Here is a 17,553-nt window from a genome sequence, read left to right as displayed (position 1 = left end):
TATGGACAGTCCAGAGCAAGAGATTCTCTTTACATGTGTATAAGCATTTTTCCAGAATTCTGTTGATATTTTTTTCACTGCGTCCTATACACGAGTGCGACCTATAATAGGCCAATTACGGTACTATTTTGAAGTTTTTCCATTTTTGCTCAGACTGGTTGTAAACAAGTTACAGATCTATGAGGCTGTGCACAGTTTCGTTATGTTCATTGTGACCTATGCTCAAGAAATAATATACATTTGTATAGCAGAAGTGTGCTTTACTTAATTTAAACAGGATGAAGAGGTTATGTTTGGTGAAATTACTTAATGAGTTCGTTGTAACCGATTCATAGTGTTACAAGGAAATCAGTAGGACAAAGATGATATTTATTTTGTCAATTCTGGTGTGTCTCCTGTATAATAGTAAATCAGAATGAATATGATGGCATTTCTTGTTTGTTGCTACAAGTAGGTTGACATGACATCAGTGTTCTGAGTATTATCAAGTTTACAGAGGTGTTGTCATATTAGCATTTACATCATAGATTTACTGTAGTGTGACTTGTGCTATATATCATGGTACAGGTTGACTGTGGCGTACGCAGTTTAGCAGGTTGACTATGCTGTACAGAGTTTGGCTTTGATTGTTTAATTTCTATTTTTTATCACGTTACACGTTAACTGTGTAGTGCAAGTTTGGCTATGATCAGTGAGACAGATATATTGTATCATGTTACAAATTTGCCTAGTTGTACACAGTTTGACTATGACCATTTAGACCTAAATTCTTTATCATGTTACAGGTTATCATGTTGTTCACAGTTAGACTGTGACAAGTGAGACCTTTATTTTGTGTCATGTTATAGGTTGACCATGTTTCATACCAGTTTGACTTCTATTTTGTATCATGTTTCTTGTTTACCATGTTATACACAATTTGGTTATGACCAGTGTTAGCCTCTATTCTGTATCATGTTACAGGTTTACCATGTTGTACACAGTTTGGTTATGATCAGTGTTAGCCTCTATTCTATACCATGTTACAGGTTTACCATGTTGTACACAGTTTGGTTATGTCCAGTGTAAACCTCTATTCTGTATCATATTACAGCTTTACCATGTTGTGCAGTTTGGCTACAAACAGTTTGACCTCTATTCTGTATCATGTTACAGGTTTACCATGTTGTGCACAATTTGGTTACGATCAGTGTTGGTACAGAGCTGTGATAATCACTGTTTATCAAGAAACTCAACAGATTCTTGTTTTGTTTGTGGACTATGGAAACTCAGAAATCATCACATACAATAAGTAAGTCTTTTCGTATGCATAGTCAGTTTAATCCTCTACTGGTCCAGTGCCTAAATCCGGACACTTTTGGTGGGTTTTTGACAGTAACTTTGCATAATGAAACCACACGTGCACAAACTTTTAACTGTATAATTTTAGGTTCTTTATAAATCTCTATGCAAAACAACAAAATCGTATATTGCTGATTTCATCATAAAAATGTCATCTGAATTGGGCCAGTAAAAGCTGTCAAAATTTACCTTCAGAGTGCTTAAATATTTGGACAATATTTGGGTATAAACTGCAACGACTAGTGCATCCAAAAAAAACAATAAATAGGACTTCGTTTAAAATAAAGCAATCAAATAGAGCCCTGTAGATATATACAAACATCTCCGTCCTAATAAAATTTTATTACCTGTTCATCACGTGATCATATGGACTAGTTTCTAACTTTAAATATATAATTGCCAAATATAACAATAATATAATAGAATTTGTCTGAGCAAAAATTAATGTTTAAAATTATTCTTTCTTACATGCAGATTCTGTCGCTGTCATTATACATTTTGACACAACTACGGGGATCATTATAATGACACTGTGCCGATTTTATTTAATGAATTGCTTCCCTTGTCTGCAAAATGCTGGCATTTTTTTTTCTATTGAATTAATTGATATATAACAGAAATTGGTTAAATCTTTTAAATAAATACTGAGGGTAGTACAGAATTCTAAAACATGTTTTTACATCAGTTTCGATCAGCAAACAAAAAGAGTCGTCTGCAATAGGCAGAATATTTTTCTTATTTAATCAGTACCTTGTTGGACCGCAATAAACTGGCGCGCGCTATATGACGTCATCCCCCAACACACACAGTGTTCATTTTATGCGGTGCGGATATTTGAAGGTAGTTTTCTCTGGAAAAGCTTACATTCGTACACTGTTGTTGACAGCTGGTCATCAAAGCTTTCGTTTGCGTCGATCCTGTTCATTTCAGTAAAAAATAATAATTAATCGTAAAGCATTTTTAAACGGTGTCCGAATTATTAAGCACTGTCCGGATTTAGGCACTGAACCAGTACAGTTAAACATGAAATTACTTAGATTTTAATGATTGATATTTATCACACTTGCTTTAGAGTTATAAAAATATATCTGCTAATACGGTTCTGTTCTTTAAACTCAATGAAGGTTGCTGTCTTATGAAATAACTGTTTGCACGAGTTTATTTGTTTGAAATTTTACTAATGTTTACTGAAGTAGATCGTGACACATATTATTTACACTAGAAAATAAGGTATAAAAGCAATTACAACATGCCAGCTTTAAGTATTTGATGAAATTTAGAGGAAGAATACCAGATTATCATTAATGTAGTTCATGTCTGTTTAAAGTGAACAAGTTATAACTTACAGACTTACTTGTATTTAGAATAGAACCTTTATGTTTGGAATTCAAAAGAAATAATTTCGGACTGCTTATATGTATTCTTATTTTAGATTGCGGGCGATTCCACCCAGTTACCTCAATCTGCCATGTCAAGCTTTGAGATGCAGATTGTCTAAATTAAAGCCAGCTGCTAACACTGTCTCATGGACAAAGAATGCTCTAGTGGAGATGATGTCTGTTGTTGCTAATAAACCTCTCCTTGCTAAAGTTGTAGTAAGTTCATTTTCTTGTAAGCCTGTTCTTACTAAACACCCAAGTCATTAAGGCCAAGGTCTAAGACACATTAAGAGACTGAGGATGAAATAGCTTAGATTTATGTTAGCTCCATGTCTTCCTGACCACTAAAGCGTACATGTGATAAGTTCAGAATCCCAAAACTGGAGGTTTGCCATTTTTCAGCTGGAGTTGGGGTCTCAAAACTGGAGGTTTTTTATCGACATAAATTAAGCACGCGGACACAAAACTTAGAGACGAAATCCAACATTTTAGGCCACACAATAACACATAAGTCTACACCAGAAAAAAACAATCCTCATAACTCTTGATTAGAATTTTGACAGAGTTATGCCACTTTTTAACTTACATATTTTGGTTAAAGTTTTATATAATGTCCAATATCTCTGTTACATTCAAAGCTATTGACTATTATGCCCCTTTTACTGGCAAAGCTTTCATTGCCCCTTTTACTGGCAAAGCTTTAATTCAGAGTCAATCACTGAGAAAAGTCGAGCATGCTGTCTTACAGAAGCTCCCTCTTGTTCTAACTTTAAACTTTCTTAACAGATTAAATTTGTAGAAACAAAGTCTCAATTTAGGTCTGAAATAGTAGTGAACATGCATTAACATTATTCTATTCGAGGACTGAAGAAAAAGACGATGCTCTAAATTGGTCTGAACACAACTCATAAATTATGTAAATTCCTTACCCCACCCACTTTCGTATAAAAATACTGATCATAAATGATTTTGACAGAAAGACAGAAACAGAAAGCAACATGTATTGTACCCTTACAAAAGTAAGTTTAGATGTTTACAAATAAATGATGTGTGTTTTCATCCAATTTTCATGAAATAGTCCGATTTTAGTACAAATTAATTGGTAACATTGGAGAAAATGGCGTAACTGCAAGGGGAAATAACAGTCATGTTCTAAAACGTAATGGTTGGTTTTTCCAACCGACAAACTTATTGATAATCAGAAATTCATTTCAAGCTGGATATTATTTCTTATGACTCGGATTTTTTGCTCAATGGTAAAAAAGGAGCCTAATAAATTTAGGCATTAGATGGCGATATTGCCTGTGAGACAGGTGGAAAGGCCCTGCTTGTCTAATCCCTGTCAAACAAAACATGTTATCAATCACCTGTGAAACAACCTTTCTCCAGCTACATGTGTGTCAAACATGTATAATACACAACATCGGTGACACTTTGATTAACATGTTTGGCCCACTCCTCGGTAATTATCAACCCAGTCATAATACTGATTTTTTTTTTATTATTATTATTTTTTGATTTTTTTGAAAAGCGGGAGAATTATGGTTTTGGTCGGGAGACAGGAGGCAAGGTGAAAAAATCAGGATTTTGACCCTCCCGGGCGGGAGATCACATGTATATCTAAAGGATTTTCATAATGCTAGCATCAACTTTTTACCTAATCAAGATGATACCTTGGGTGCATATTAGGTCACTACATCCAAGCCTTGGCAAGGTCAAGGTCATACTGAAAGGTCATAGTCACTTACCATGTATCAGAGTGGTGTCCAGAGGTATTAATCGCCTGAAGTTACAGCTCTCATTCTCCCTGCCAGAATTGTTTAAAGTCTTATGTTGACAAAACTTATAGTAAATGTAGTGTTAACTGAAAAATTCCACCCTGCTGAAGTTGTTGTATGTCTGGTGTTTGCTACGAAACTTTTTTAGGCTGTAGTAAGATTCTGAAAAAGAAAAATCTAGTCACTAATGGGATTGGCAGGATTTTGTAAGTGATATGACAGATGTTGATTTTAAAGTGTGTTTTAACTTAATTTGTACACATCAAGTTCTATCAATTAAAAATATTTGTTATATGTATGTGTATAATTATGCAGTTGTATGATTGCTTGTATGCTCATGGGAGAACTGTATAAATGTTTAAGAAGTCTGAAATTGCTTTAAAATATGCTTATTTTAAATCTTGTCTGTAAGAGTTGTTGAAAAACAAAAATTTACGAGTGTACAATAAATGGTTTTGTTTTAATATGAACAGAAAGATGATCCATTGAGAGTAGAACTGTATGAAGGAAGTGAAGATGCTGGGTATGTGTATCAGTCTGTGATTGACGGTGGATATATACAGCTTAATACTTCTTCACGGTCAGTATTCATTTGATATATGCAGACAAACTTAGTTTACTTTGCGTCTTAGAAAAACTGTTATGACACTTCCGATATTGGTAACTTAATACGACTTAAGTTTATACTTGTTAAAAACTTCTTTATTTAGTAGTTATATGTTCATAACTTTGAAAAAGGGATATTTATGTTGTTGTCTTTTGTCCATCCCTTTGTAGGACTTCTTCAAAATTTCTTGTTTCAACCAAATATAGACATTGTTACCAACTTTTTAGCTTGACTATACGAAGTATATGGAGAGCTATCCTACTCACCCTGGCGTCGACGTCTTTCTGTGTCCCCACCTTGGTTTAAAGTTTTTTTTTTACACTTTCTCTTTTTTCTCCATATCACTGTAATTACTTGATGGATTTGCTTTAAACTTAAAATAGTTATTCCTCATCATCATCAACATCATCTGGCACAAGAGCTATAACTCTTACACCAATATTTCATGAATTATCCCCCCTTTTTACTTAGAATTTCAGGTTGAGGTTTTGAGGCACTTTCACTCTATCTCAATTATTACTAAATGGATTTTATTCAAACTGAAAGTAGTGGTTCCACATCATCTCCCACATCATATGATACAAGGTCCATAACTCTAGAGTACCAATATTTTTAAAGAATTATCCCCAACTTTTGACTTAGATTCCAGGTTAAAGTTTGATGCACTTTCACTCTATCTCAGTTATTAGTAGATGGATTTGATTCAAACTTAAAATAGTTGTTCAACTGCATCACACACATCACACGTCACAAGAGCCATAACTCTTGCGCCATTATGTCATCAATTATCTCCCCTTTTCATCAAGAATTTCAGGTTAAAGTTTTGATGCACTTATATTCTATCTCAGTTATTACTAAATTGATTTAATTTAAGCTTGAAATATTTGTTCCACCTTATCACCCTCATCATATGACACAAGGTGCATAACTCTGGTACCAATTTTTCATGAATTATGCCCCCTTTTACTTCATGTACATAGAATTTAAGGTTAATTTTGATGCATTTTCACTACATCTAGGTTATTATGTCTCCCACCACACAGTGATGTGGGAGACATATTGATATACTCCAGTCTGTGTGTCTGTCACAAAGCTTGTCCACACTCTTTAAGTTGAACATTTCTCATCCGATCTTCACCAAACTTGAACAAAATGTAGTCCTGTTTGGCGCCATATAACCTATACTGTGTTGGTGCGCCGTAAAACCCAAATAAATAAACGAACAAAATGTGTTTGCCAATAAGTGCTCGGACAAGTTTGATAACTAGCCAAATCGTGCCCAGGCACTTCCAATTATGGCCCTTGAATTACCAAAACACCTCAGAATTTTTGCGCAAATTTTGGACTCAAAAAGCGCCTATACTACTTTTAAAAGTAGTAATAGGGTCCATTTTGGTGTCAAAAAAGTGCATGCACATGTGCTCTAAAGACTGACTTACTATTTAGAAAATTAGGCAGTTGTTGGAGACATGCGCTTTTCTCAAAAGCATCTCTAGTTACTAAATGGGTTTGATTCAACTTGAATAGTTGTTCCACATCATAACCACATCATATGACACACAAGGTGCATAACTTCTTGCACAATATTATGAATTTGCCCCCCTTTTTGCTTAGAATTATATTATTAAGTGTTTAGATACACTTTGTCTCCAGTCCTTATTAATATTTTTGACACAGACTCAAACTATTGTGCAATATCTTCATCCGCCATTGAATCATTAAACACTCCAGTGACATCACCAAAGCTCACATAACTATTGAGAAGCACATGACCTTTGCTTTAGTCTAAGATCACATTTGATACAGAGGTCACTTTTGACTTGTAAATGACCCATAATTATTGATTTGAGGTCAGTATGTGAAACGTCCAGTGCACAGTGACCAAATAATTCCTGTTCCTTTTGAAGTTGCTGAATGCATCAAGGGAGCATTTTGTGTTCTACAATCTCTTGGTGCATTGAGGTTGAATGTTCAGTGAAAAGGGTTAGTAGTTCTATGGAGGTTAAGGTTGAAAGTTCAGTGAAAAAGGAGAGTATTGTTACAGAGACTGCGATTGAAAGTTCAGTGAAAGAGGTCAGCAGTGTTACTGATGTTGAGGTTGAAAGCTCCGTTATAAATATCAATCATGTTATTGAAGTTGACATTTCAGCGAAAAAGGTCTATAGTGTTATGGAGGTTAGTTTCTCAGAAACAATTTCAGCAGTACGCAAAATAATTAACTAAGATTTGTTTTTCTTGTGACAGTGACAGTCCTGTGACCAGTCCCATTGTAAAGGAAGTTGTGACAGTTAAAAAAACAATTGAGGTGAACGTTCCTGAAGTGGTAGTTACAAAAGCTCGTGAGGTAAATGTTAAAACTGACTCAGAAAGTGAATCCTCAAAACAAAATGTTTCAGTAGTTAGTGTTGCAGAACAGTCAAAAGTTGCTGTAACAACAGAAAAGATGGTTAATGACACTGGTGCTACAATCTCACAGATAACAGTTGACAGTACAACTGACGATGACAGAAGTGAAATCAGTTCTGTTTCCGTGGCAACAGTCTCAACTACAACTGGTGAAAAAGTGAGTAAATCAAGTAAATCTTGGGCTGATATGGCGGAGGAAGGATCTTCTTTAGACGTTGACGAATTACTCGAGTTTGAAGACTCAGATCAAGAAAAAACTGGCAGTGCTTCAGAAGCGGAACAGAAAAAATATGAAAATGAAGGTGATCAAAGAAGGTCACAGAAAGAAAAAAAGAAAATAGATCCTGAAGACAGAAAGAAAACAAGAGATTCTAGGAAAGTTGAAGTTGTTCAGCACGAAGATGAGTGCTTTGAGTGATAAAACAAGAGACAGAAGGATTGGGTATTTTAATGGCTGTAAGTCAGAGGGATAAGGTTATATTGTAAGGCAGAGAGATTATGGTATATAGTAAGGCAGATGGATTAAGGTATACAGTAAGGCAGAGGGATTAGGGTATATGGTAAAGAAGAGGGATTAAGGTTACAGTTTCGAACTTGTATATAGAAAGATTTTGATAATTAAGTTCATTGTTTTATTCATAGTCTTAGTATGTCATGTAGGGAACATGAGTTATTATTGAATTATGTTTTTACAAAGTATTATGAAGTTTCAATCATTCCATGTTATTTTGTTGACACACTTCTGCATAATACGAAATTTCTTTCATTTCTGCTGATGTATGCATTAATGTTAAAATCTAGTAGACATGTCGTTCTGGTACAGTTCCATATCTGCAATGAACATATGTAGATAAGATTTAGGAAAACTAACTCTATGTTTGTGGCTAGTCGGAGGTTTTGTTATGTATTAAACCAAGGCTTGCTTCTCTGCAAGGTAAAAGACTGTTATTCTTTTAACTTAAACCAGTCGTTTATTATAACTGTCCTGATGCGGGAGGCATATGATTGTCCTGTCCGTACGAGGTTAACCAAATGGGACCATTTCATCTAGTATCAATACCCCTTACTAGAATAACTTGATACTAATGCAGATGTAACCTGTGACCATTCCTCATCTTCAGACATCGCCTGACCTCAGTTTGACCTTGACCTCATTTTGGACTTAGGTTGCTTTATATGGGCCATCTCTTGGTTAACCAAATGAGACCGTTTTGTCTAGCATCAATACCCCCTACAAGAATGAATTGATGCTAATACAGATGTAAACTGTGACCATTCCTCATCTTCAAACATCACCTGACCTCAGTTTGACCTTGACCTTGACCTCGTTTTGGATTTACGTGCAAAATCTATCGACAAGGATGCCACTGGGGGCATCAAGCGTTTATTGAACGCAGCTCCTTGTTTTATTTATCTTTTCTAGTTTTTCTTGATTTTTCCTGTTCTTATTGTTATTGTCAGATTTAGTTTAATTTCTAAATTTAACACTAAAAGGTTAAGTTGGAATGACCTCTTTCACCTTGATCTCGAAATTTTATTTTTAGTCTGATACCAGTGCTTAAGGATGTTTTTCATATTTCACTGGTAACTGAACCTTGTAACTAAGATAAAAGTACTTTTATGCAAATCTCCTTTTCAAATTAGAATTTATAACTATCTTGGTTGCTGTTGTGAGTGTAGAGTAGGGTAATTTATTGGTCAAGAAAGGGTTTCGAGTATTACAGTTTTATCACTTCAAAATTTTGGATAGATTGTTTGTAGACCTAATGTTTTTTGGGTTTTTGTATACAGAAAAATTGTATAATTGAAACATTGTAGAATTGATAAGGAAACTGTATAGCTGTATATTTTGTAATATATCAGTTGTTGATTTATATGTACAGCAATTTTTTGTGAATTCTTCACATCTTCTAGTCATTCTTTTGTTTTTGCTTGTCTTTCAGCCTTAGAAAAAATCATCAATTAATAAAATTACAATGTATAAAATAAACCACTGTTTTATGTGTCATGAACATATTGAAAGGAAACACTTAAATATATTATAAGCTTGTCACATGAAAACGTAGTTGAGCCATGCCATGAGAAAACCAACATAGTGGCTTTGCGACCAGCATGGGTCTGGTCAGGATCCATGCTGTTCGCTAAACGTTTCTTTAATTGCAATAGGCTTTGAAAGCGAACAGCATGGAAACTGACCAGAATGTGCGGATGCGCAGGCTGGTCTGGATCCATGCTGGTCGTAAACCCACTATGTTGGTTTTCTCATGACACGGCTCAGTTCATTTTATTAAGTTTCATCAGCACATTGACATTATAATATATAAAAGAATTTGGACTCTATTAAAATTCACAGTATTAATTCTCCTCGTTTCTAGTATTTAAAAAAAGGTTTTGCCTTCATTTAAAAAAGTTCCATCATATATGATGACATCATTTCTCATTTTGTATTTCTTTTTAAACTCTTCATAGCCCAGAAAAATTTATACAAAGAATAATGAATTTTGGTCATTAAAATTGACATTTTTAAAGATACCTTAAAATTTCATATTAGTTTCTGCTGTCATCCCAGTATACCTTTTGAATGATTGATAACATATATCTAAGTTTTTTCAACTTTGGAAGGATGGTTTGGGTGGGAGGGGGGATAAAACGTGAGCGTTTGTTGGATCAGACAATAGGTAAGTGTATGGTAATTTTTCATTGCCTATTTCAAGGCAGACATTTTAGAGTTCACATTTCAGTTAAGAAAAAGTGAAACCTATTTTAGTTTATGGTTTGGTTTAACATTTCTTCAGTATAAATGATTGCTGTAAGAACAGTTTTTGCTTTTTTGTTAAAATTTATTCTTCTTCCATAACTGTTTATTCTTTTGTAGTTGTTAGTGTTTATTATTATTTTGTTTTTCTTCAGAAGTAATGAACCTGTTTAACTGAATGGTTCTTATCTTTATTTCTGATTTTAAATTGTCAAAAACTTCTCAGTCTGGAGGTGAAGTATTGCTCAATAATCAAGTTAAGGTGTACTTGGCACCTTACTAAATTGAAACTGTATTTTGTACTAACTTGAGGATAAAAGATTTTTGAAGAGCAACAAGATTTTTTTTATGCCCCTGAAGGGAGGCATATTAGTTTTCAACTGTCCGTCTGTTAGTTCGTTCGTCACAACGTTAACTTTTTGCATGAAGGCACTTTACTCGCGAACCCCTGCACCCAGGACCTTCAAACTTCACATGCTGATAGTACTTATTTAGTATACCACCCCTACTGACTTGGGGTCACCAGGTCAAAGGTCAAGGTCACAGGGGCAAACGTTAACTTTTTGCATAAAGGCCTTTTACTTGCGAACCACTGCACCCAGGACCTTCAAACTTCACCTGCTGATAGTTATTATTGAGTACAACACCCCTGCTGACTTTAGGGTCACCAGGTCAAAGGTCAAGGTCACAGGGGCCAACGTTAGCTTTTGGCATGAAGGCACTTCACTCGCAAACCACTGCACCCAGGACCATCAAACTTCACATGCTGATAGTACTTATTGAGTATACCACCCGTACTGACTTTGGGGTCACCAGGTCAAAGGTCAAGGTCACAGGGGCCAACATTAACTTTTTGCATGAAGGCACTTTACTCGCAAACCACTGCACCCAGGACCTTCAAACTTCACATGCTGATAGTACTTATTGAGTACACCACCCCTACTGACTTTGGGGTCACCAGGTCAAAGGTCAAGGTCACGGGCCAACGTTTACTTTTTGCATGAAGGCACTTAACTCGCAAACCACTGCACCCAGGACCTTCAAACTTCACATGCTGATAGTACTTATTGAGTACACCACTCCTACTGACTTTGGGGTCACCAGGTCAAAGGTCAAGGTCACAGGGCCAACTTTAACTTTTTGCATGAAGGCACTTTACTCGCGAACCACTTCACCCAGGACCTTCAAACTTTACATGCTGGTAGTACTTTATGAGTACACCAACCCTGCTGACTTTGGGGTCACCAGGTCAAAGGTCAATGACACAGGGGCCAACGTTAACTTTTTGCATGAAGGCACTTTACATGCGAACCACTTCACCCAGGACCCTCAAACTTCACATGCTGATAGTACTTATTGAGTACACCACCCCTACTGACTTTGGGGTCACCAGGTCAAAGGTCAAGGTGCTGCGGGGGCATTTGTCACCATTAGTGACAGCTCTTGTTTTTCAAGATCTACATTTTCGGGGAAAGTTGTTGTTAATAGTGGTTATGTATTCTCATTGCTGTATTTGTAATTGAAATTCATACAGAGGCCATGGCTTGTTACATACAGTTGTAAATGTTTGAATAAATTGTTTTGTAAAGTTCCTTTGGAAGTTGTTAGTTTTTGGCACCACTATTTGAAGAATAAAGAGGGCTGTTGTATTTGCTCAATTGTTATGTCTCCCACCACACAGTGGTGTGGGAGACATATTGATTTACTTCAGTCTGTGTGTTTGTGTGTCTGTCTGTGTGTCTGTCAAAAAGCTTGTCCGCACTCTTAAGTTGAACATTTCTCATCCAATCTTCACCAAACTTCAACAAAATGTGTCTGCCAATAAGTGCTCGGCCAAGTTCGATAACTAGCCTAATCGGCCTAGGCACTTTGGAATTATGGCCCTTGAATTACCGAAAAATGCTCAGATTTTAGGTGCATTCCTGGAGCCAAAAGGACCCCTATACTACACATTAGTATAGGGGTCCTTTTGGCATGAGTAGTATAGGGGTCCTTTTGACTGCAGGAATGTGCATGCAACCTGAGTAGTATAGGAGTCCTTTTGACTTGATGAATTTGCATGCGCTCTAGTAGGGCAAGTTCGATAATGAGCCGAATTTGTCCAGGCACTTCGGAATTATGGCCCTTGAATGACCGAAACTCTGGCTTTTTATTATTCTCGTCTGCGCTATAAGTCCAACATTTCTCACCCGATCTTCACCAAACTTAAACCAAATGTTTTTAGCTCACCTGTCACAAAGTGACAAGGTGAGCTTTTGTGATCGCGCGGTGTCCGTCGTCCGTCCGTGGGTGCGTCCGTAAACTTTTGCTTGTGACCACTCTGGAGATCACATTTTTCATGGGATCTTTATGAAAGTTGGTCAGAATGTTCATCTTGATGATATCTAGGTCAAGTTCAAAACTGGGTCACGTGCCTTCAAAAACTAGGTCAGTAGGTGTAAAAATAGAAAAACCTTGTGACCTCTCTAGAGGCCATATATTTCACAAGATCTTCATGAAAATTGGTCAGAATGTTCACCTTGATGATATCTAGGTCAAGTTTGAAACTGGGTCATGTGCCTTCAAAAACTAGGTCAGTAGGTCTAAAAATAGAAAAACCTTGTGACCTCTCTAGAGGCCAAATATTTTACAAGATCTTCATGAAAATTGGTCAGAACGTTCACCTTGATATCTAGGTCAAGTTCGAAACTGGGTCACGTGCCTTCAAAAACTAGGTCAGTAGGTCAAATAATAGAAAAACCTTGTGACCTCTAAAGGCCATATTTTTCATGGGATCTGTATGAAAGTTGGTCTGAATGTTCATCTTGATGATATCTAGGTCAAGTTTGAAACTGGGTCATGTGCGGTCAAAACCTAGATCAGTAGGTCTAAAAATAGAAAAACCTCGTGACCTCTCTAGAGGCCATATATTTCATAAGATCCTCATGAAAATTGATGAGAATGTTCACCTTGATGATATCTAGGTCAGGTTTGAATGTGGGTCACGTGCCCTCAAAAACTAGGTCAGTAGGTCAAATAATAGAATAACCTTGTGACCTCTCTAGAGGCCATATTTTTCATGGGATCTGTATGAAAGTTGGTCTGAATGTTCATCTTGATGATATCTAGGTCATTTTCGAAAGTGGGTCACGTGCCTTCAAAAACTAGGTCAGTAGGTCAAATAATAGAAAAACTTTGTGACCTCTCTAAAGGCCATATTTTTCATGGGATCTTTATGAAAATTGGTCTGAATGTTCATCTTGATGTTATCTAGATCAAGTTCGAAACAGGGTCATGTGCGCTCAAAACCTAGGTCAGTAGGTCTAAAAATAGAAAAACCTTGTGACCTCTCTAGAGGCCATACTTGTGAATGGATCTCCATAAAAATTGATCAGAATGTTCACCTTGATGATATCTAGTTCAAATTTGAAACTGGGTCATGTGCCGTACAAAACTAGGTCAGTAGATCAAATAATAAAAAAAACCTTGTGATCTCTCTAGAGGCAATACTTTTCATGGGATCTGTATGAAAGTTGGTCAGAATGTTCACCTTGATGATATCTAGTTCAAATTTGAAACTGGGTCATGTGCCATACAAAACTAGGTCAGTAGATCAAATAATAAAAAAACCTTGTGATCTCTCTAGAGGCAATACTTTTCATGGGATCTGTATGAAAATTGATCTGAATGTTCATCTTGATGATATCTAGGTCAGTATTGAAACTGGGTCACGTGCAGTCAAAAACTAAGCCAGTAGGTATAAAAATAGAAAAACCTTGTGACCTGTCTAGAGGCCATATTTTTCATGAGATCTTCATGAAAATTAGTGAGAATGTTCACCTTGATGATATCTAGGTAAAGTTCAAAACAGGGTCACGTACCTGCGAAAACTAGGTCAATAGGTCAAATAATAGAAAAACCTTGTGACCTCTCTAGAGACCATATTTTTCAATGGATCTTCATGAAAATTGGTCAGAATTTTTATCTTGATAATATTTAGGTCAAGTTCAAAACCGGGTCACATGAGTTCAAAAACTAGGTCACTATGTCAAATTATAGAAACAACGCCGTCATACTCAAAACTGGGTCATGTGGGAAGAGGTGAGCGATTCAGGACCATCATGGTCCTCTTGTTTACCATAACTCCTCGACCAGGTTCATTAACTAGCCAAATCGCCCGAGGCACTCCAGAATTATGGCCCTTGAATTACCCAAAATCGGACTTTTTACTCTTCAAAGGCATATTTGTAGTGAGTAAACAGTATATAAAGACTGACTTGCTATATAGATGATTAGGCAGTTGTGGGAGACATGCGCTTTTCTCAAAAGCAACTCTAGTTTCCTTGGACGTTGTCTTCAGGTTTGTGTTTTATGGCACAGTTCTCAATTCTGCTATCTCTTGTTAAAGAGAGTAGTTACACTGCCCTTGTCAGACTTTACCCAAGGACTGGTCTTAATAAAGGCATGCATTACTTGGTACCACGTTTAAGGTCACAGGTCAACTTTTTGGTCGGGGTGGTGTTTTGTAAGGATCGTTTTGTTGTAGATATCCGCACATGGAACAAAAGTATCATGTCTTTAATTGGCCCAGTAGTTAAGCTACTAAACATGCTTGGTAACCATTGCAAAATTTGGTAGTTGCCTAAATAACTAACCTTAAATCAAGCGGATTTATACAACTCTTGTGACAGCCAACTTTCCATACAAATCTTGCCACGTAAGTTTCTGTCTATTCATTCCTGAATTGTCTTCTTAAATATGTAGATGAATAGGCAGTGGATCTAAAAATACAAACTTAAAGCTGCCTATTTTAGATGTATGTGTAGTTAACTGCATCAAAGTACACAGTCTGAAAAAAATAATTAAAATATTATTTTTCTGAAAAAAGTAAATCGAGTTGAAAAAAATTATCCTAGGTAAAATATTTGGAAAAACTAAAGACAACTCTTCTAAAACTTTATTGTAGGCTTAGGTGACTATGTACATAGTATCTCATGCAAACCATGCATTTTGTAACTCTCCTGTCACATAGTGACAATGTGCGCTTTTGTGATTGCCCTTCGTCCATCGTCTGTATGTTCACAATTTCTTGTGAACACGATAGAGACCACATTTTGTAATTTTTAATCAAACTTGCACACAACTTATATTGGCATATTATCTTGGTTCCTTTCAAAAATTGGGCAGATCCCATAAAGGGTTCCAGAGTTATGGCCCCTTAAAGGGCTAAAATTTGCTATTTTGAATTGTGAACACGATAGAGACCACATTTTGCAATTTATTTTAATCAAACTTGCACACAACTTGTATTGGCATAATATCTCTGTTACTTTCGAAAACTGGCTAGATCCCCTCATGGGTTCCAGAGTTATGGCCCCTTAAAGGGCCAAATTTTGCAGCCATATAGAGACTTCCTTTATGTTTTGATGTGATACAAACTTGCAAAATATCCTTAAAAACCATAGATCTTGGATTCCATTATGAATCCAATCATAGGTTCCGGAGTTACGGCCCCTAACTGAACCCTGAAAGAGTCAAAATTGGTTAATTTTTACCTTGTGAACACAACAGAAATGACATTTTACATTTGATTTTAAACACACTTACACACAACTTAAGTCACAATAACATCTCAGTTCCTTTCGAAAACAATCTAGATTCCATCACAGGCTCTACAGAATTTTCTATTTTGGCCCTTTCAGCCTTATAGAGGTTTCATTTATGTTTTGATTTGATACAAACTTGCACAGAATGTTTATCTTGATGATCTCTAGGCCAAGTTCGAAACTGGGTCATGTGGGGTCAAAACCTAGGTCACCATATCAAAACAATTTTTTTTAAAGTTAAAACCCACAGAATTTCACAAGGTAAAATATGTTGGGAAAGCTGTAGCTGGACACAGAACAATCACTGCTCTCATGTATATGCATCAAAACATGGGAAAAATATCTAGAAATAGGAGAAATTCAAACAAAACAGTTTCAGAACTTAATTGCAGGACTGTATTATCCTGTATAGCTGATAACATAGCTTACTTTTCTGTTGTATGATATTAAACAAGAGGGTCATGATGACCCTGGATCGCTCACCAGAGAAATATGAGCTACATGTTTCAAATGTCAAACTGATAATTTTTAGAAATTTTTTGGAAGATTTTCCGATGTACAATCAAGTAACCCCTGGGGCGGGGCCAATTTTACCCCGGGGGTCATGATTTGAACAAATTTTGTAGAGGTCAACTAGGCAATGCTACATGTCAAATATCTAAGCTCTAGGCCTTCTGGTTTATTTTTAGAAAATTTTTGAAGATTTTCCTAATCAAGGGACCATTGGGGTGGGGCCAATTTTACCCCGGGGGTCATGATTTCAACAGTTTGTAGAAGTCTACTAGGCAAGGTTATATATCAAATATCTAAGATCTAGGCCTTCTGGTTTATTTTTAGCAAATTTATGAAGATTTCCCTATGTACAATCAAGTAACCCCTGAGGCCGAGTCAATTTGACCCTGGGGGGTCAAGATTTGAACAAATTTTGTTGAGGTCCACTAGGCAATGCTACATGTCAAATATCTAAGATCTAGGCCTTCTGGTTTATTTTTAGAAAATTTTTGAAGATTTTTCTATTTACAATCAAGTAACCCCATGGGGCGGGGTCATGATTTGAACAAATTTTGTAGAAGTCTACTAGGCAATGCTACTTGTCAAATATCTAAGATCTAGGCCTTCTGGTTTATTTTTAGAAAATTTTTTGAAGATTTTCCTATGTAAAATCAAGTGGCCCCTGGGGCGGCGTCAATTTTGACCCTGGGGGTCATGATTTGAACAAATTTTGTAGAGGTCCACTAGGCAATGCTACATGTCAAATAAACAAATAAATAAGCTCTAGGCCTTCTGGTTTATTTTTAGAAAATTTTGAAGATTTTTCTATGTGCAATCAAGTAAACCCCATGGGGCGGGGTCATGATTTGAAAAAATTTTGTAGAGGTCCACTAGGCAATGCTACATGTCAAATATGTAAGATCTAGGCCTTCTGGTTTATTTTTAGAACAATTTTGAAGATTTTCCTATGTAAAATCAAGTGACCCCCGGGGCAGGGTCAATTTTGACCCCGGGGATCATGATTTGAACAAATTTTGTAGAGGTCCACTAGGCAATGCTACATGTCAAATATCTAAGCTCTAGGCCTTCTGGGTTTGTTTTTTTAAAAATTGAAGATTTTCCTATAGAAATCTGTGCAAAATCAAGTGACCCCTTGGGCGGGGTCAATTTTGACCCCGGAGTCATGATTTGAACAACTTTAGTAGAGGTC

At 36.3% G+C, this 17,553-nt stretch overlaps 1 protein-coding gene across 2 annotated transcripts in view; it reads left to right on the top strand.

The window, feature by feature from the left end:
• Nucleotides 1–11,858, top strand: part of LOC123553019 (RING finger protein 17-like) — a 108,742-nt gene extending 96,884 nt beyond the window's left edge. For both annotated transcript variants that reach the window (XM_053541765.1, XM_053541766.1), the window contains exons 38-41: nucleotides 1,156–1,291; nucleotides 2,774–2,936; nucleotides 4,972–5,078; nucleotides 7,350–11,858. In XM_053541765.1, the coding sequence (XP_053397740.1) occupies nucleotides 1,156–1,291; nucleotides 2,774–2,936; nucleotides 4,972–5,078; nucleotides 7,350–7,929 (986 nt within the window). In that variant the 3' untranslated portion in view covers nucleotides 7,930–11,858. The remainder of the gene's footprint in view (nucleotides 1–1,155; nucleotides 1,292–2,773; nucleotides 2,937–4,971; nucleotides 5,079–7,349) is intronic.
• Nucleotides 11,859–17,553: the final 5,695 nt, after the last annotated feature.

This window comes from Mercenaria mercenaria, chromosome 4 (assembly GCF_021730395.1).
Source record: "Mercenaria mercenaria strain notata chromosome 4, MADL_Memer_1, whole genome shotgun sequence".
In the NCBI taxonomy this organism is placed as follows: Eukaryota; Metazoa; Mollusca; class Bivalvia; order Venerida; family Veneridae; genus Mercenaria; species Mercenaria mercenaria.
Note: the sequence above shows the minus strand (reverse complement) of the source record. Positions and strands in the feature narration are given on the sequence as shown.